Source organism: Neltuma alba, unplaced genomic scaffold, assembly GCF_004799145.2.
Source record: "Neltuma alba isolate B1F8T4 unplaced genomic scaffold, ASM479914v2 tig00010944_pilon, whole genome shotgun sequence".
NCBI classification, from domain to species: Eukaryota; Viridiplantae; Streptophyta; class Magnoliopsida; order Fabales; family Fabaceae; genus Neltuma; species Neltuma alba.
Window position 1 is genome coordinate 887 of NW_021635717.1, and position 21,794 is coordinate 22,680.

The 21,794-nt window shown below is 33.4% G+C and overlaps 2 protein-coding genes and 1 pseudogene across 2 annotated transcripts; all 3 read right to left on the reverse strand.

Annotated features, from left to right (window-relative positions):
* Positions 1-1,878: 1,878 nt before the first annotated feature.
* LOC114760180 (subtilisin-like protease SBT4.3) lies at positions 1,879-4,226 on the reverse strand. Its single transcript, XM_028949449.1, has 2 exons — positions 3,512-4,226; positions 1,879-3,386 (listed from the first exon to the last, which is right to left on the reverse strand). Exons 1-2 carry the CDS (start codon positions 4,224-4,226, stop codon positions 1,879-1,881), a joined length of 2,223 nt encoding a protein of 740 aa, XP_028805282.1.
* Positions 4,227-7,697: 3,471 nt separating this feature from the next.
* LOC114760181 (subtilisin-like protease SBT4.3) lies at positions 7,698-11,203 on the reverse strand (annotated as a pseudogene).
* Positions 11,204-14,895: 3,692 nt separating this feature from the next.
* LOC114760182 (subtilisin-like protease SBT4.4) lies at positions 14,896-21,573 on the reverse strand. The gene is given in 7 exon segments (XM_028949450.1): positions 14,896-15,111; positions 17,828-18,223; positions 18,226-18,305; positions 19,419-19,881; positions 19,883-20,187; positions 20,766-20,993; positions 21,087-21,573. Coding segments are annotated over 7 exon segments (2,073 nt in total). The 5' UTR covers positions 21,472-21,573.
* Positions 21,574-21,794: the final 221 nt, after the last annotated feature.

The following is a 21,794-nucleotide window of genomic DNA, read 5'->3' on the forward strand; positions in this document are numbered from 1 at the left end:
ACATTAATTCATATGCCAAGATTATTTTCTACTTTTACACGAAAACTATTGATTGGAATTCAAAATTTAAAAAAAAAAGAGTTAATATAGTGTTAATTATAAATCTAAATCCCTGGTCACAAATTATAAATCTAAATAGTTAAATAGTTAGTTTCTCAAATTCTAAAAGAAAAATACTTTACAGGTGCAACGTTGATTTTATCTTGCTATCACAGATAAAATTATTATTTTTTGGCCAAAAACAGTTAAAATTATTTGAAATCTTTATTTGAAGTACATACTATTCGCTAATGAATAACGTTCCTGTATGTTTGATATTAATATTACAGATAGATGCATGTAAAAAATTAGTCATCAAATCATTATATAAAATCCAGTACTTATTATTATTATTATTTAATAGAAAGAAAAGCATTGAATGAAGTTAAAATCAAGCTAAATAAAAAGAGGGAAAATGACACTTAAAGAATATGAAAATTGTATTCCAATTCAGGCACCAAAATTTCAAAATCCATAGAAAGAAAGGGATGCCTGATTTGGGATTTTGAAATTAAAAAAAACAAAAATAACTGTTTTTTAGAAAACGTGTTGTTAATTTCAACTTGAGACCTGTTATTTCATAATCAAGACTTGTTTTTCTCAGATAGAGTGTTGTCATTTTTAATTGATTCACATATTTATGTATTAGGAAAAAAATATTGTTAATCTCAACTCAAGACTTATTATGTCACAATCAATGTCATTCCTAGATAAAATGATGCCATGACCAGTTAAAAAAACCTAGAGCATTTTTGTCATTTTTTAATTTTAAAATCCCATATCAGTCACCGCTTCTTTGCCAAAATTTTTTATTTTGTTAATTGTCTTGAAGATATGTTTGCTATTGAGATTTCCTTTTTATTTTGCGTGTTAATATTTTCGAAAAGTTCTCTTTCCCATGATATATATTCACCGCATTTGATTTCCTAATAATTGATCATAATTCATAACTATACAAAGATGGAGATGCACCGTATGTGATAAGAAGTGCTTTTTTAATAGCTGTAGGTTCATTCTCTGAGATTAATGGCTCCATAATCTATCATTAAAGTGTGGGATTTTTTTCAACTCATAATTGTAAACGAATTATCCGATTTGATTCAGTGAAATTATATCATAAATGATGATATTGTTAAATTGGTAAACTTGAGATTAGGAAAACTATTAAAAATAAGATAAGTTTCTGCTGAACTATTGAAGTTTTTTTTAAAAAAATATTTATTGCAAATTTATAAGAGTCTACCTTTGGAAACTTTTGTTGGATATAGATTTTATTTGTGAGTAATTTGTACGTATATTTTTATACATATTCTTATTTTAAACCTTGTAAGCATTGGGATTAAATTCCTGTAAGCTTATATTAGGGGTGTTTTTTTTTTGGTGTTGATTAGTCCTCTTAAGTTATTGTAATTCTGTCCATCTCTCTCTTTTTCTTTTTAAAGCCATTCTTTTTATTTTGGTCAAAAAGCCATTGTTATTTAACCCAATGCTTTCTTGTTATAGCCAGTCAACTAGAAACAAAACCTGTAACACAGACACCCTATTTTGGAATCGCGATTAAAATAACTTATAAGTACTTTTTATATAAGTCAAGACAAACTCTTCTCCTATATTTATTTCGTACTTGATAAATTACGATTGAAAATTTGTTTACGAACCATTCTAAATGAGCCCTAATTCTTGATGATATGATCTCTAGTGTCATAAAATTCAATATATTATTGAAGAAAAGGAACCGGATTTTATTTTTTTTAGATTCATCTTTCTAGTCTCATATATCAGAGAAGGACATACAATATTAAACGACATATCAATGAGAAAAGATTCGAGGGTCCTAAATTAAGGAGTATTGCGCGTCATTACAACAATTGGACTTCTCACAACATGGGTGCCGTCTGACCAAACCAACGATGAAGAGATTGCTTCATAATCTGAAAGTTCTTTTCCGCTAACGTTGACCACAAAAGATTTCTTCTCATTCAATGATTTGAACGACAGAACTTCAGGTTTCACTGTCAAAGTCATATTTAAACTTGCTGAAAGACTTGCTTTATACGTTGAGTTGGCAAATCCAACATTTGTCACTGTCCTTTTGAATTCAACCTTAAATGACTTCAAAGGCTCAACTTTAGCCGCCAATGAAGGATAATTCAGATTTTTCACCAAATCTCTGCTAGAAGTTCCAGGACAAGGGCTACTTTGTCCAGAAATCTGCTTAATTTGTGAAGTGTTAAACCCAAGGTTACACAGCATTGCCACGTAATCATCCTTTGATATGTCATAAATCAACCCAGGGTTACTAGCCTGTAATGGATTTAAAAGCCCTGATCCATGTTCAAACTCTCCAACGAAATCCCAATAATCAACTTTCTTCATGGGTTTTGCTGTGGTTAAAATAGCAGATTTAATGGCTGCCGGTGACCAATCTGGGTGAAGAGCCTTTAAATACGCAGATATTCCAGAAACGTGAGGGCAAGCCATGGAGGTTCCTGATAGAAAAATGTATCTCACAGATCTTTTGTCTTCTGGACTGCTCGAAACTGGCCCAAACGGTGAATATGCAGCCAAAATCTCTACTCCTGGAGCACTTATATCTGGTTTCACAATCTCTGCCACTACTAAATTTGGCCCACGTGAAGAGAACGGAGCTGTTATAGGGGCGGATTTGTCTTCGGAAATCTCACTCTTCAATATCTCAGCTTTAGGGCTTTCACTTGAATTTGTATAAGACACAACACTTTCAAAATCCTCGTCGGGAATTTTCAGTGAAGGTAGAGTAACCACATCAGAAAAACCAGGATATGAATAACGTGAATTTTCGATCACACCCACAATACCGAGTTCCTGAAGGTTGTCTCCTACAGCAGGCAGAGCTTGACATAACACAATCTTACCTTTGACAGTGTCTTTTTCTTCAAGACATGTAGTGTTAGCTATAGGAAACTTTGAGCCATTTGACTTAAAACCATTTATAGAGAACCCAGTTAGAATCTTGTCATTCCCAAGAACAACCTTGTCGATGATTTTGCGATCTGTGGTACTTGCACCAACGGTTAGGATCCAAGGTGCAACACTTGCAACTGTGACGATCTCAGGGCCGTTGTTGCCGGCGGAATGGACGGTGAGGATTCCACTCTTCATGGCGTGGAAAGATCCAATGGCTATTACGTCACTGAGAAAATCAAGGATGTCGGAAAGCCCTAAGGACGCTGAAATTATGTCGACGCCATCTGAAATGGCGTCATCAAAAGCGGCCAAGATATCTTCTCCTTTGCAAACAAGTCCGTCAAATTCACAAGCTACATATGCAGCGATTCTTGCAGATGGAAACCCTCCTCTTGCTGTTCCTGCTCAGTTCAAAGACTCACCCCAGATTAATTATAAACTCTTCTTCGATCACATAGTTTTATAATTAAAAAGATAGAGATATGAAGTTAATTATATGTACAGACACACACACACACACACACACCATTCGCTATTCCATAAAAGCTGACATCAGGAACTATATTCCCAGCTATTGTGGAGGCAGTGTGGGTTCCATGGCCGTTTCTGTCTCTAGCAGAATCACGATCCTTGGGATAAACCCGAGCTCCGATGATCTTGTTGTTGCAGGTGAAGTTCTTCCCCCCAGAACAAGTACCTTTCCATTTCTTAGGGACAGGGCTGAGGCCTGCGTCGCTGAAACTCTCAGATTCTGGCCATATTCCGTTGTCAATTACTCCGACTATGACATCACTTTCTGCAGATGACGAGTTTCTTTGTCTTGCCGCTTTCTCGGTGAATCCGAGGAAGTCCCATGATCTTGTTGTCTGGGTTTGATATGTTCTGCTTTCAAACACTGAGACAACCTCTTCCATCTCAGCCATCTTGTCCCTTTGATCACTGCTGAGTTTTGCTGCAAACCCGTTGAAGCTTTTAGCATAGCTTCGAATCAAGGAGTCCGTGACATCGTTATTGAGGTCGTCAACGCCATTATTAGTAGCTTTTCGGAGAATACTAAGGTGGTGTGAGGTTAAGGAGGAATAAGAAGATAATTCCATAGGAAGTGATCCCAAGTAGACGATGTATGTTTTCCTATCATCACCACCACCACCGTCACTAGCACCACATCGTAATGGAATCAATGTAAGTACAAGGAGAATGAAAGAGAAACAAATGAAAGGTATGGAATTTTGCTTGTCCATTGTCGAAGGCAGTGAACGAAAGGAAGCAATTGGCAATATTATATATACACAAACGCACATATATAAAGGGGAGGGTTGAAAATTTTAGAATAAATGCTAAATAGATAAACTGAACTTGGTATGAAATCTCTGAAATCAAGTACACAATTCGCCTGATGATCAACAACGTTCCTGTATGTATGTTTAATATTACAGATAGGTGCATGAATAAAAATTTATTATCAAATCATGACAAGAAATCCCATAATTATTAATATTATTTAATAGAAAGAAAAACATTGAACTCTAGCTAAAATCAACCTGAAGAGATCAAATCTTATTTATTTTGATTGTAATTATGGATGACTCAACATTATATTGAACGTATTGTGACAAGTAGGGCGTGTTAGTTTTGGAAACAATTAAACGTGGACGTTTTTGTTTCATTGACATGTAAATGACTATTTTTTTTCCCAACAAAAAAGTCAAATTACTGAAATTTTTGTCTTTTTTTTATTAAATCCACAACATGTAAATAGTTTTTCTTGCCATTCAGTATAATTTTAAAAATCCACACGTGTTCTTGATTTTCAAGGGTTAAAGTACAATTTTAACAACAAATTTTACCCTAAAGGGTATTGGGCACCATAAAGTTTATTTGAGTGTAAAAATAAAAATGAAATTGTCAAAAAAGGACATTTGGCACTACACTATTAATGTCAGTTAGTTTACTGTTAAACGGACCAATAAAATCAGTTTTAAAATATATTTTTAACAACAAAGTTTACATTAAAGGGAACTAGGCACCATGAAGTTTCCTTGGATGCAAAAATATGCATGAACTTTCTAAAAGGAAAAAAATAACAAAATTCTTCAACTCCCATAAACATCTATTAATTTTATTTTTTTTAGTCCCACCAAATGTCATATTTTCTCTTCACCAATTTTCACTTCTAAGTCAATTCATCTTTCTCTCATAATAGTCAACACGCATATTATCATGTCGTTTTCTCAACCTCCAAGTCTTTTATATGTATTTACACATAACAACGTCTTTTCCTTCTAAGATATGAGGTTCATTGCTTGCATCCAAATACCATCTCCAATCCTTAATATAGGATGCATTGGATTAATTTGAGAAGGTTAAAAAATTAAATAAATTACTTTAAAATATTATATTTATCACTTTTTTCCAAATTAATTTACTTAGCTTATGAACTAATATATAATCTAATGATGCATATAAATATTTTAGAGCGATCATATACTCTATGCTATATTTAAGTATTTGTTTTACTTTTTAACCCCCCCCAAAAAAATGTCCATTATATTAAGGAGAAGAGGAAGTAGGAATGAGTTGAGAGAAAACGTGATATTTAGCAGGACCTATAAAAATAAAATCAAGGGACGTTTATGGGAGTTAGAGAATTTTGTTATTTTTTTCTTTTAAAAAGTTCATGTATATTTTTTGCACCCTGTAAACTTCATAGTGCCTAATACCTCTTGATATAAACTTTGTTGTTAAAAATACACACTAAAACTAACTTCATGGACCCCTCTAATGGTAAACTAAACTAACAGACATTAATGGCATGGTGCCAGGTGCCTCCTTTTAACAACTTCACGTATATTTTTACATCCAAGTAAACTTTATGGTGCCCAGTGCCCCTTAGTATAAACTTTGTTGTTAAAATTGTACCTTAACCCTTTTTTTTACTATGACTTAGAGTATGCTTAAGTCACTTTCGACTTGAGACTAATCTTTATGGGGTCAGGAATGTTAAGGTTAAAGTCCTCCCAATAAGTGCGTTTCCTAATATTCGAACTTATATTCTCCTCTTTATGCAGATGAGGCCGCTTATCATATCAACCAATAATTTGTTGGTACACGTCTTCTTGATTTGATTGAAAGCAAGCATTTAAAGGATATAAATAAAGGAACAATTACAATGAGATCCCAAAAAAAGAAAATAAAAAAATATATATGCGGCTCCTTATAGTTTCATTCAATTTTGAATCATGTTCTTAAACTTTTTTTTTAAATTAAATTTATTTTTTACACACAGTTAAAGCCATCTATCTTAAACAAGTGGAAGTTATAACACCGTTTACTCTGGGTGAGGTGGCAGATGATTATCCACACGTGGCTTCTCACTAGGCCACGACTGGACTCCTCTAAGGCTAGGCTGGCATATGTTGAGTTAAGCAAGGGGTTCGAGTTCAACACGGAGGAGGTTCTTCAAGCGGGAAGATGAAGAGAAGGTCTCCGAGCAACGTCATGTAGGGTGGTTCTTCAAGTCTTCGAGCTCGAACATGCTCTCACCTTCTCATATCATTGTTGCGGCTCTATTTGCTTGGTTCTCCAACGCTCAAACTAGAGTTGGTCGAATCTTCTTCGTCCACTACAACTCTTTCATCAACTACTCCTTGAATGATCAAATTATTGATGGCTTATTCTACAAAAGCAACTGGTCTGACAAACTAAGCCATGCCTCACTCTGTTGGTATATGCTACTGGCTAATTGCATTGAGTTGAGAAATATACAAGGCAATATTAATCATCAATCAATGGCGTGGTATTTAATTTAAGATAATAATGCACCATTTCATGGTTATCTATTCTTTAATAATATCACTTGACTGAATTGTTTTAGGGTCTTCTAATTAAATTAGTGTTCCTTGTCATCATATGATGAACAAGACAATGGGATTCGTAATCATAAAACCTCAAACTTTTCAAGATCGCACATCAAATGATGGGATTCATAAAAAAGAAAGAAGGTCAGATTCTGTTATTCAGAATTGGTCCTGCTTTTGCTTGTTCACTCCTCACAGATGGTCCGGTCTTGGCTAGCTCAATCGTTCTTCCTGGTGTTTGCTTGTTCATCTTCTTCTTCCTGCTTTCTTTCTTTTCTATTCTATGATAGCAAGAGAGGAGTTCAGTCACAGCCTAACTGGACTTACTTATATCCACCTAGCTAGGCATATAGTCATTTGCCACCTCATTCAAATATAAACGGAGTTATATACAGATAGTGCTTCAGTAACGGTTTTAAACTTAGGAATGGATGCCTCTATCGGTTTAAAATACAAGGACTCAATAAAAAGAAAATAAAGTTCAGGGACCTAATTCAAAAGGCAGTTAAACTATAAGGACCTGCATATATATTTTCTCAAAAATAATTACCAAAAAATTTCAATGATAAGTTAAAAATTGTTATCTCCTACAATAAAACTTATTATTATAGGCTGTTTAGTTATTACTAAAATTTTTTAATATTTATAATTCTTACTTGGATTTGATTGCAATTCTCCCTGAATAAAACTAAGTAGCTGCACTTCAAGAAGCAAAGTTGTTAAAAAGAATGAGTGCCATTTAGTCGACTTCAAACAAAACATCGAAAGATCCCTCAAACAAAACAAATTGTCATATATTATATTAATATTTAATACCAAAAATCATTATTTTACTAGTCAAGCTTCCAGTATATATTAACCTTTAATCCACTTCAAAACACTCGCAACAATAGGACTCATAACATTATGAGTGCCATCTGACCATACAATTGATGAGAACAACACTGTGTCTGCTGGTAATTTCCCTCCCACAATTCTCACAACAAATGATTGTTTCTCCCTCAAAGGCTTGAAGGACAACACCTTAGGTTTCACTGTAATGTTGACTCCTTGAGTTGATTGTACAGTTACCTCGTACTTTGAGTTGACCAATCCAACATTTGTGACTGTTCGATTAATTTTAACATCAAAAGGTTTCATAGATTTCACTTCTGCTAACATCGAAGGAAAGTTTGTATTTCTTATCAAGGATCTATCAGGAGATCTGGGACATGTAACCTTATGATCACCAGAGAATTTTTTGATGATTGAAGTGTTATAACCAAGACTGCAGAGAAGTTCTAGGTAATCTTGTTTTGAAAGATCATAAACAAGTCCAGGATCAATAGCTTGCGCAGGATTAACATGTCCTGATCCATAAGCAAAATAATCTTTAGGACCATTCATAGATTTAGCTGTCGTCATAATCGCAGATTTGATGGCTGCTGAAGACCAATTTGGATGAAAAATTTTCACATACGCTGCTATTCCAGATACATGAGGACATGCCATAGAGGTTCCTGAGATAATGTTGTACTTAACACTTCTCGAGTGTCACTACCTGAAGAAGCAATTTGCATATAAACTCAAACCTAAATATAATTAATTAGGTAAAATGTACGCAACTATATAAGAAAAACATAATTTTCTTACCAAAATTTTCTATGGTTTTGAACATTCTTGGTTTTTGTTATTTCTTTTCAACAATTGATCCTTTTTTTAAAAAAATTTCTCTCAAATTATTCCAAAAACTTTTCTCGCCATTTGTTGTACATATTCTGTGTTTTTTCCGTAAATTTTTGCTTTTCAAATCATTCTCTTATTTGCGTTTTTTATGAATAATTCGTACATACTTCTAACACCCCAAATCCTTCTAGTACCATTTATAATGTCCCAACCTCCCAATTTTTTTTTTTTCTTTTTGCTAGTTTGCACGTCAAATGAGAGGCATATAATGAAGGGAAAAAAAATGAGAGGTTGGGGCATTACAAGAAGCCTTAGAAGTTCTAAACCCAAAAAATTTCAAGAAAAACTTTTCAATTAATCATAATTATATTGTTATCTGATAGATAATTAATAAAGTGAAAACAAATGTGAACTTATACAAGAGAGACATTATACACACACACACACACACACACATATAGACACACACTATGTTACCTGATGGTGAAGCCAGAGGAGAATATGCTGCTAAGATATACACTCCTCGTGCAGTTATGTCTGGTTTTAGGATCTGTGGGACTGCTATGCTTGGCCCTCGTGAAGAGAACTTAGCTACCTTGGGGCAGTTTTATCCACAATGCTCTCACTCTTCATTATCTCAGCTTCTGGATTTGCTGATTTTGAGTATGTTTCAACAACATCATAGTCTTTTTTAGATAATATGAGATAAGGAAATTCACACACACCATCTGGTACATATATGCGATCATTTATAATCGCGCCAACTGCACCAACTTTGTGAGCATCAGGGTCTATTCGATCATTACATAACACAATCTTTCCTCGGATCTCACTTTCCAGACAACCACAAATGTCGGCAAAAATTGATCCATTCTTACACTTGGCTATGGGATATTTGGTCCCTTTCGGGTCAAAAGCATTTATGGAACCTCCCACTAAGGTTGTTCCATTCCCAAGGACAAGCTTGTCGATGATTTGGCGATCTGTGTGACTTGCTGCAACTGAGAGGATCCATGGTGCGACACTAGTCACTGTCTTTGGATAAGGCCCTTCGTTTCCTGCAGATTGCATTGTGAGTATCCCTTTGGCCATAGCATGAAAGGAACCAATCGAGATACCATCATCATCGTACAAATGTTTTGGAGGAAGCTCCCCTCCAAGTGAAAGCGAGAGTATGTCAACTCCATCTGCAATGGCATCGTCAAATGCACCCAAGATTCCAGCACTATCGCAGTACCCTAACACAAGTTAACGTTGTTACATGACAATATTGAAATTTATAGTGTCCTGGACATAGATATAGGAGTTAGTTGTCAATGGATTTAGAGCCTAATGGCATGTGAAAGTTCTCATGAGTGGTACGATCCATCTTGAAACGAGATTCTTTCCTTTTCCTCCTTATCCTTTTTTTCGTGGAATCTCTTCTCGCCCCTCATATATCAATAAATAGAGGGTTCGGATTCATTGTTTTACAAAACTATTGTTGTAAATTTTATAAATCAAATTTTCTCGATTTGTTTCCTACCCAGTACTATAATACTATAAATTGTGTACGTCAAATTTTAACAATTTAAATTTATTTAATTATCTTTAGAAGAATAGCTTTATAAAACAATAAATCTGCCAGCATCCATTTTTTTTAATCTATGAGTGGGGATGGGATTCTAAGGAAAAGAAAAATGAGAGGATCTGAATTATCCGTTAATTCTCATCCTCAAACTGTTAAAACTTATAAGAACTAATTAACTAATATAATTCAAATGGATTAAGAAATTAAAATAAGATAAATTATTTATAAAAGAGTATACTAATTTTCTTAAAATACTTTTCTTAATTATTTGTATTGGAGTATATTAACAACTATAACTTGCACATCATTGGGAAATCTAATTATATGAGTAGTTTAAAAAATAATAATAAGATACAAATGATATCAAGATTATTATCGCACCACCCACAATATTACCTTGAGCATCGCAGACTTTGTATACAGCAATTCTAGCAAATGGAACCCCTCCTCTCGCAGTGCCTTCTGCCATACCATAAAAGCTTGTGCCATTAACGTTGTTTCCTGCTGCTTTTGAGGCCGTATGAGATCCATGCCCGGCATTGTCTCTTGCAGAGTCTTCCTTGTAGAATCGAACTCCTATGACTTTGTTGTTGCGTGTGAAGTTTTTCCCACCAGCGCATGTTCCTAAGATGCAACATAGAATAATGCAAATAGTAAGAGAAATCATGACTTCCAAAGCATCCTCATTATGTGTTTTATTAAGGATATTACTAATACCTTTCCATTTTTTTGGAGGAGGACCAAAACCTTGATCTGTAAAACTCTCTGATTCAGGCCAAATTCCAGTGTCAAGAAATCCGATTATGACGTCACTTTCAGCAGACACGTTACGTTTGGTTTTTTCGACCAAACCAACGAAGTCCCACAATCTGGTTGTATGAGTGTGAAGTACTGTGTATGGAAAAACGGATACCACTTCTTCCATTTGAGCAATCTTTTCTCTTTGCTCTTCTGTAAGCTTTGCAGCGAACCCATTGAAACTTCTCTTGTAGCTTCGAATCAGTAATGAACTTGCGGCATCATCAGTTTCTCCAGTAACTTGTTGAAGCATTCTCAAATGATGAGAAGTCGGAGAGTACGATGATTCCTGAGGAAGTGATCCCATGTAGACTATGTAAGTTTTCATGTGTTCAACATCAGGATAAGCATCGCATATTAAGGGAATTACTATACACGCGAATAAAATAATTGAAGAACGCTCAGCCATTGTTTTGTTTCACTGCAGGAATGCGAATGGTATTGAGGGGCACTACATACATATAAATTAAAGTAGAAAAGGGAGGACAATTTATTGCTAATGAATTGCATTTGATTTACACACACATATATGTAACAAATCTGACCTTTGTAAACTTTCAATCCCAACATATGAAGAATCCAAATTCTTGAATTTATTTTAAAGTATACCACTCTGGTCTTTAATATAAGTTATTTGTATTAAGGAATGCATTAAATTGACAAAATTTTTCCCATTTTACCCTTATTCTCTCTTTATATTTACAAACCTTTCTTATACTTCTCTCTTTTTTCTCTTTACAATAACAATTAAATAATAGTAAAATTAAAAATTTTTTAATTATACTATAAATGACTTATATTTATGACCAAAACTTTTCTCCACAATTACATTTAAGGCCAGAATGGTAGTTAATCATGGTAACAGGACAGGTGCCATGAATGTAGGCTAAATTTAATTGCATTGAATGGAGATAAAAGAAAATATTATTTTTATTGTCATTAAATGCAATTGAAAAAATTATGTTATGTCTTGTTTTTTTTTTTAAATTTCAATTTCTCTGAACTTTTCTTGCCTACATGACCCTTTCCCTCCTGTTAGGTACTTTTTGATCATATATATAAAAGAATTTTTTAGGGATGACTTTTTGTTATTCAATCAAGGAACAAAAAACCGGACCAGACATTAAACTGGTCAAGACAGTGGGTTAAGGGTTACTGGTCGAACCGAGATCGAACCGGGGTCGGACCGGTCATATTAAAATAATATAATTTAATTCATATTTAACTAACTTACTTTTTATATTTAACTAACTTACTTAATTTTTTTAATCTAGTCGAATTAATTAAATATACATTATATTAAAGATTGGAGGAGTGTGTTATATTGAATGAGATATGTTAATTTTGGATTCAAGAAAGAGAAGAATTAGCGAGGTCCATTATATAGATAGCACGAACGGACAGTGGAGAATTATCTTGGCAGCAACAGACGTGAGCGAATTTATCTTGAAGGCGCGACTCTTGTTTCTCCTGTGACAGCAACAAGAAATGTGGAGCAGAGCATATTATATGTTGCTAAGAGCAATCTAACCAGTGAGCGACCGTGAGCGTTAGGCTTCATGATTTTCCTCCCTTGAATCCAATTCAGGGATTTTCGGTTTCAGATCTGCCGCAGACTACGAGGACGTTGAGGGAGATCAGACTAGCTACAACTGCGATTTTGGAGCTCTGCGGAACAATGACCTCCGCCGGAGACTGTAGTGCCGTCGGTGACGCTAGGGAGTAGGGACTGATTTCGGTTTGAGGGAGGGAGTCGCGTGAACTGCCGCCAGGTTCAGTCTTTAGGGGAGGGAAAATGGGAATGGCCGACTCGCGAGCAGAAGGTAACCAAACCACCGAAGAAGAGAAATTTTTTTGTTCTTTAATAAATAAAACGACAGCGTTTTGAGGTGCTGACAGGCAAAAAAAAAAAAAAAGGCCAACCGGCCAACCGGGAAATACCCGGTTCAATCCGGTTATGACCGGTTGGACCGGTTTTTTCCCAGTTCGATGGTTCCCCGGTCAAGCAGCTCATCCGGACCGGACTGGAGATTGGTTCACCGGTTTTCTAGTCGAACTGGCCAGTCTGGTCTGATTTTTTTTTCCTTGTTATTCATAGAGATATATTAGTAGCCTATCTAAAATTTTAGTACCAAATTTTATATTTGCATCCATTAACTATAAAAGAACCTGTTTAGGACGATTTGTTCTTATTTATATAGAGACACTAATAACCTGTCTGAATTTTTATATGGTACAGAGGGCACAACACACACACACACATATATGTGTATATATATGAAGTAGAAAAGGGAAGGACAATTTATTGCCAGTTAATGAATAGTATTTGACTTTCATATATTTGTAACATAAAGTAAATAACCTCTGGAGTAATTAATAAGCTTTTTTCATTTTCACCCATGTTTACTGAATAAATGTAGAGAGAAATAAAGTAAATTGGTAAGAGAAAATATAAAATATATGTTTAATATCCTTTCTTTAATAAGGGTAAATGTGAAAAAAAAAATTATCAATTTAATACATTGTTAGATTGCAGGCTTTAGGTACAAGTGACTTATAAACAGTAATAGAGTAGTAACGAAGAATCAAGTTCTTGAATTAAATGCTTCTAGGATAGGTGCAATGAATGTAAGTTAAATTTATTTGCACTAAATGAAGGGTTAAGTTGCATCTAACACTCTGAAGTATTTCGTCAGATACGTCTATTAACCTCAAGTATTTTATGATTTATTTAGCACTCTAAAAATATTTTTTCGTATGCATCTAATACCCTAAAGTATTTTATAGTTCAAAAATAAATAGAGGAGAGGTATGGAATTTTGTTTGGCCATTATTGTTGAAGGTAGTGAAGAATGAAAGGAAGCAATTGGCAGTATTATGTACTCTTCTGGCACTTTCAACATGTTTCGTACAGATTAAAAAAAACTTTAAACCTCATTAACTCTCATTTAAAATTCAACAACTTTTTAACTTTATCCCCATTTAATATATATTATACTTTATGTAAACATAGTCAACACAATAATAAATGAAAGGTAAAATTGTACATCCATACAAAAAATTTCTTTTAATGTCCTATAAATAAAACAAAAAAAATATTTTCTCTCTTTGTCCTATAAATAAGACCAGAGGAGTATATACATGCACGCACATGAAGGGGAGTGTTGAAAATTTTAGAATGACTATTAAATAGATAAACTGAACTTGCATGGTATGAAATCTCTAAAACCAAGCACACAATTCGCCTGATGAATAACATTCCTGTATGTTTGATAATACATATAGATGCATAAATAAGAATTTATAATCAATCAAATCACTATATGAAATCCCACAATAATAATTATTATTATATTTAATAGAAAGAAAAGCATTGAGTTCTAGTTAAAATCACCCTGAACACATCAAGTCGTATATACTTCTCCGGTCTTTAATATAAAACACATTTAACTAATTTGATTAGATTAAGAAAGTTAGGTAAGTTAATTAATTATAAGAAATATGACACGTTTTTTCTAAAACATCATAATCATCTTTCTTAATACCCCCTTTCCCTCTTCTACTCGATTATGGTTGAGGGAGTATCCATAAGAGTAATTAAAAGAAAATTAATAAATATGAAAAATGAGTCTTATATTTAGGACCAAAACTAACTCAATAATTGGGTCTTATATTAAGGACCCGAGGAGTGTTTTGTTTTCATCGACATGTAAATAATTTTTTTTATATCACTCAGTATAATTAAAAAAATCCACATGTCTTCTTGATTTGATTGGAAGCAAGCACTTGAAGTATATAAAACCAAGTAGATAAGTTTCTAAAAGCAAAGTTGTCCAAAAAAAAGCATATAAAACCAACTAGATAAGTTTCTAAAAGCAAGGTTGTCCAAAAAAAAAACGAGTGCCATCTAGTCGACTTCGAGCAAAACATTGAAAGATTCCTCAAACAAAACAAAATGTCGTGTATTAATATTCAATAACAAAAATCATTATTTTGCTAGTCAAATTTCCAGTATATATATTAACTTCTGGTCGAGTTCAAAACATTCACAATAATAGAGCTCCTAAAATCATGAGTGCCATCTGACCATACGAGTGATGAGGACAACACTGTTTCTTCTGGTAATTTCCCACCCACAGTTCTCACAACAAAAGATTGCTTCTCACTCAAAGACTTGAAGGACAACACCTTAGGTTCCACTGTAATGTTGATTCCTTGAGTTGACTGTACAGTTACCTCGTACTTTTGAGTTAACAAATCCAACATTTGCAACTATCCGATTAATCTTAACATCAAAAGGTTTCATAGATAGCACTTCTGCTAATATCGAAGGAAAGTTTGTATTTCTTATCAAGGATCTATCACGAGATTTGGGACATGTGACATTCTGATCACCACTCACCAGAGATTTTTTTGATGACTGAAGTGTTATAACCAAGATTGCAGAGGACTTCGAGGTATTAGAAAGATCATAAACAAGTCCAAGATTGATAGATGGCAAAGGATTAACATGTCCTGACCCATAAGCAAAGTCATTATCACCAACTTGTTGATCTTTAGTACCATTCATAGGTTTAGCTGTTCTTATAATCGCAGATTTGATGGTTGCCGGAGAACAATCAGGATGAAAATTTTTCTCATTTGCTTTTTCTAGGGGAAAAAAATCGGGCATGAGATTAGATCTCTAATGTCCTTATAATGCCCCAAAATTTTATTATACTCTTTATAATGTCTTAACTTCCCAATTGTTTTTTTCTCATTTCTTTTAATTACCAGTTTGTACGTCAAATGAGAGACCTATTATGTTTTTTTAATAATTTTTCAAAGAAAACTACTATAAATATGATCACCATAAAATATCAAAATATCTCTTACATAATGAAAAAATTGAGAAGTTGAGGCATTATTAGAAGGGGTATTAGAAATTCCAAACCCGAAAAATTCCAAGAAAAGCTTTGCATGACAGAAAATTTGAGGGAAATTCCAAGAGAATGTGACATACTCCTCTGGTCCTATTTATAGGGCAGAAAGAGAAGTTTTTTTTTAGTTATATTTGTAAGTAACTTCATTAAATTTTTATTATGAATGTACTACATTATCCTTCATTTATTATAGTATAGATAATTATTTCTTTTGAAAGATGTATATATTAAATAGAAGTAAAGTTGGAAAGTTGCTATATTTTAATGAAGAGTTAATACAGTTTAAGGTTTTCTTTGATCTGTGTGAAACATATTAGAAGTGCTTTATAAATCGGACCAAAGGAGTAGAATTTTGACAAGTAAAGCGCAACCAAGTTATTACCTAATCACAATTGTTAGCTGATAATTAATGAAGTGAAAACAAATGTCAACTTATACAAAGAGAGACATACATATATATATATATATATATATATTATATTGTTACCTGATGGTGAAGCCGGAAGAGAGAATGTATCTAATTAATCACCTTAAGACATAAACATCTTATAGTGATAAAACAGTGTATTTTATGATTTTTCAAAGAAAATTACTGTATATAATTGTCATAAGATATCAAAATGTCTCCTACTTTATGTAGAATATAATGATAAAAAAAATACAACGAAAAAAATTGAAAGGTGGAGGTATTAAAAGGAGCACTATAAGTTCCAAACCCGAAAATATGATTCCAAGAAAAGCTTTACATGAGAGAAAATTGAAGAAAAAGGAGCACTAGTGCGTGACCTAGAATTTTGAAAAGTAAACCACAAATAAGATACTCCCTCTTGTCCTTATTTTAGGGCATTCTCAGCTAATTTGCATATACCAAGAAATAGAAGTTAAAGCATTAAATTTGTCCTAAATTAATACTCCTCCAGTCTTATTTATAAGCTTCAAATTTGAGAAGAGGTATGGTCTATTTGTAAGCTTAATTTGGATTTGTCTTATCATTTAGTACATATTTTCCAATGTTACCCTTGATTATCTATCTTTTATCACATTTTCCCACACATTTTCTTTATTCTTTTTCTCATTATTATAAGGACATATTTAGAAATAAAAATATATTTATAACATATTTATTATTTTTAACTAATTTTAACTAATTTTTTGTTATCCGTGAATTAGTTATATGAAGCTTATAAGAAGGACCAAAGAGAATAAATTTTTTCCAAGTTTACTCCCAACTTAAATGATGGAGACGGAGTTCAATGAGCTTATAAATCACTAAACTTTAATTAATAACAAGGCTAAAATTGGAAGGTAAAATCGTATATTGATGTGCAAAATTTCTATTAAACAAGGTATAGCCCTCTTAAAGATATATTTTACATTTATACCGATGGAGTCGTTCAAGTAATCATATTCCTTTGCGCTGGAAAAAAAAAATAGCAATCATATTCCTTTCCACCAGGATTAATAACGCATAATGTTTTATAAATTATTAACGTATTTTATAGAAGGTAAAGTCTATTTTGATTGTTTGGATATTTTTAGTGATTTCTTCATTAAATATGCAACGTGTGAATAATTTTTTTAAATATAATTAAGTGTAATTAAAAAAGCCACATATGCTAGAAAAACTCTTTATGGTTTTAAGCTTTAGTAATCCAGGAAATATATAACCATCAATTATCCATGTAAGGGAATACAAAATGAGAATACTATGAATAAGGCACAACATATATAATTTCTCGAACCAAACAAGATGTCCTCTATATATTAATATGCACTATCAAAAATCATTATTTTACTAGCAAAATTTCCAGTATATTAACCTCTAGTCGACTTCAAAATGTTCAGAATAATAGGACTCTTAACATTATGAGTGCCGTCTGACCATAAAAGTGATGCGAACAACACTGAGCCTGCTGGTAATTTCCCTCCCACAATTCTTACAACAAAAATTGTTTGTCACTCAAAGACTTGAAGGACAACACCTTAGGTTCTACTGTAATGTTGACTCCTGAAGTTGACTGTACAGATACATTGTACTCTGAGTTAGCAAATCCAACATTTGTGACTGTTCGATTAATCTCAACATCAAATGGTTTCATGGATTGTTCTTCTATTAGTATTGAAGGAAAGTTCGTATTTCTTATCAAGGATCTAGCAGGAGATTTGGGACATGTGACACTTTGATCACCAGATATTCGTTTGATGATTGAAGTGTTATAACCAAGATTGCAGAGAAGTTCTAGGTAATCTTGTTTTGAAAGGTCATGAACAAGTCCAGGATCAACAGCTTGCATGGGATTAACATGTCCTAATCCATAAGAAAAGTGATCTTTAGGACCATTTATAAGTTTAGCTGTTGTCATAATCGCAGATTTGATGGCTGCCGGAGACCAATTTGGATGAAAACTTTTCACATATGCAGCTATATTCCAGATGCATGAGGGCAAGCCATAGAGGTTCCTGAGATGATATTGTACTTAACCCTTCTAGGGTCTAAATCATCATGACCTGAATAAGCAATTTGTCATAATTATACTTGCCTAACAACTCAAACCTAAATATATAATTAATTAGGTAAAAATGTAAACAACAATACAAGCAAAACATACTTTTCTTATCAAAATTTTTTATAGTTAAAAAATCTTGATTTTTGTTTTTTTATTTCTTTTTTTTAAATGAATTCCTCTCAACTTGTTCTCTTATTTACTTTTAAGATAATACTTACATTAAGTTTCTTATATCTATAATGTCAAATTCTTCGATCATACATAATTATGTGTCCTATTTTTGAAATATTAACATTTAATAGCATTTAATTATAAATACACATGTAATGGCAAAAAATATTATAAATACACATAAAAAAATATGACATATGACCATATATAATTAGAAAACTTGACATAATAGATATAAGAAATTTGAGCAAAACTTTTTCCTTAGTTTTTCTATGAAAGTTTGAGCATAGAGCCTCTATTGCCCCTTTTTTTTTAAATTGTTTCCTTCTACATAAAATAAAGGGAAAATGGTTAAAAAAAGACTACCGAAATAGAAAAATTACAAATAAGAGCCCATGACAATATTAGTATGGATTTTGACAACTATAGTATGAGTTTTAACAATAATTTTTGTAAACCGGTCCCTATATGCAATTTTTCGATTCCAGCAGTATTTTTTGACCATTTTTCCTAAAATAAAAGACATTAATATCTTACAACCAAAAAATAATGATGCATTTTTTTCACAATTTTCAGAAAAGTTAAATCAAAACTACATAATTTTAGGGTATTAGTTGTCCCAAGCTCAAAGAGTTGCAAAAAAAAAAAAAAAAAGCTTAAAATGAGAGAAAAATCAAGAGAAATTCTAAGAGAAGTTTTCATGAATGTTATACTTTTTCTAAGAGAAAGTTCGGAAAGAAAATAACATCTTGAAGTAAAATAAGAAAACAAGATGTGACATGGGAATTTTGAAAAGCAAAGAACATATAAGACGCGGGCGCACATACCCACACACACATATTAGTTATTAGCCTATATATATTACTTATTGGCCGCAGCTGTTAACAGATAATGAACTGGAAACAAATGTGTGTGTGTGTGTGTGTGTGTAATAGAGAGTTACCTGATGGTGAAGCCAAAGGAGAATATGCTGCTAAGATATTCACTCCTGGTGCAGTTATATCTGGTTTTAGGATTTCTGGGACTGCTATGCTTGGCCCACGTGAAGAAAACTTAGCTACTCTCGGAGCATTATCATCCACAATACTCTCACTCTTCATTATCTCAGCCTCTGGATTTGATAATGATCTTGAATATGACGCAACAACATTATAGTCTATTGGAGATAACGTGAGATAAGGAAATAAAGTCACCCCAGTTGGTCCATTGCTTACACCACTATCCTTTACAATCGCTCCAACTGCACCAGCTTCATGAGCCTTAATGTCTATACGAGTGTTGCATAACACTATCTTTCCTTGGATCTCACTTTTCAGACACTCGCAAACGTCGGAATAGATTCGATCCTTACATTTGGCTATGGGATATATGGTCCCTTTTGGATCAAAAGCATTCACTGAATCTCCCATGCACTAAGGTTGTTCCATTGCCAAGAACAAGCTTGTCAATGACTTGGCGATCTGTGGTGCTTGCTGCAACTGAGAGGATCCATGGCGCAACACTTGTCACTGAGTTTGGATCAGGCCCTTCGTTTCCTGCAGACTGCACTGTGAGTAGCCCTTTGGCCATAGCATGGAAGGAACCGATCGAGATGCCACCATCATCGTATAAATCGTCAGGAGGAAACATCCCTCCAAGTGAAAGCGAAAGTATGTCAGCTCCATCTGCTATGGCATCATCGAAAGCAGCCAAGATTCCCGCACTACTGCACCCTACAAACATTAATGTTGTTACATAACAATATTGAAATCTAATTTACTAAACATAATTGATCCTTAATATAAAAGCCAGATAACTGATTTAAAGATATTAAAAAATTAATTAAGTTGGTTATTTGTCATAAATATATGTTGGTTTTTTTAAACTGCTTCCTCCGATCTTTAATATGAGAGCTAGTTTACTAATTTGAATAGATTAAGAAAATTAGCTATGCTAGGTATTTGTAATAAGTAGATGTTATTTTTTCTAAAATATCCTTACTAATCAAGTATATTGGCTAAAATAAGGACTACCTTGAAAAAAAATAGATAAATATGAGAAACAAAGTAAATTGAGATCTTATATTTAGAAACAATAAAATTCAAACGAATTCTTATATTAAGAACCGGAGGTAGTATAGTTTTTTTTTGGTGAAATAAGTTATCGTCTTTAATCCTGTGAAATAAGTTTAATGGGAGCCTCTACACACATTAATGTTGTCACATAACAATATTAAAGGCTAATGTCCTAAACGTTTATAAGGGCTAATTAACTAATTCACACAAATTATGTAATTTGTCGAAAATGTCACCTTCATTATCGCAGGTTTTGTATACAGCAATTCTCGCAGATGGGACCCCTCCTCTTGCAGTGCCTTCTGCTATACCATAAAAGCTCGCGCCATTAACGTTGTTTCCAGCTGCTATTGAGGCCGTGTGAGATCCATGGCCGACATCATCTCTAGCAGAGTCTCCTCTGTAGAATCGAGCTCCTATGATTTTGTTATTACATGTGAAGTTTTTCCCACCAGCACAAGTTCCTAAATGCAACACATAATGCGACTAGTAAGAAAAATCATGACTCAAAATATTCTCAAATATTGAAGTAGTTTTTGATGAGTATTAATTGGTACCTTTCCATTTTTTGGGAGGAGGAGCAAAACCTTTATCTGTAAAACTCTCGGATTCAGGCCAGATTCCAGTGTCAAGAAATCCGATTATGACATCACTTTCACCTGAAACGTTTCGCTTGACTGACTCAACCAAACCAATGAAGTCCCACGATCTGGTTTCATGAGCGTGAAGTACTGTGTTTGGAAAAACAGATACCACTCCTTCCATTCGAGCAATCTTTTCTCTTTGCTCTTCTGTGAGCTTTGCAGCGAACCCATTGAAACTTCTCTTGTAGCTTCGAATCAGTAATGAACTTGCTGCATCGGTTTCTCCAGTAACTTGTTCAAGCATTCCCAGATGATGAGAAATCGGAGAGTACGATGATTCCTCAGGAAGTGATCCCATGTATACTACATAAGTTTTCCTGTGTTCGACATCAGAAGAAGCATCGCATATTCAGAGAATTACAATACATGTGAAGAAAATAATTGAAGAACGCTTAGCCATTGTTTTGTTCATCATCACTGCTGAAATGTGAATGGTAATGAGAGGCACAACATATATATAAAGTACTAAAGAAAGGACAATTTATTGCCAATTAATGAATAGTATTTGACTTTCATATTTTTAACATGTTTAAACTTTCAAATCCAAACATAATGGAGAATCAAGTTCTTGAACTAATCAAATGCTTCGGTAACAGGATAGGTGCAATGAATGTAAGCTAA

What these genes read in the sequence shown, in the direction of transcription:
- LOC114760180 (XM_028949449.1), bottom strand. Translation starts at nt 4,226, where the DNA reads ATGGACAAGCAAAATTCCATACCTTTCATTTGTTTCTCTTTCATTCTC. An exon ending in CTTTTATGGAATAGCGAATG is followed by an intron (nt 3,387 to 3,511) that starts GTGTGTGTGTGT and finishes TGAACTGAGCAG; the next exon opens with GAACAGCAAGAGGAGGGTTT.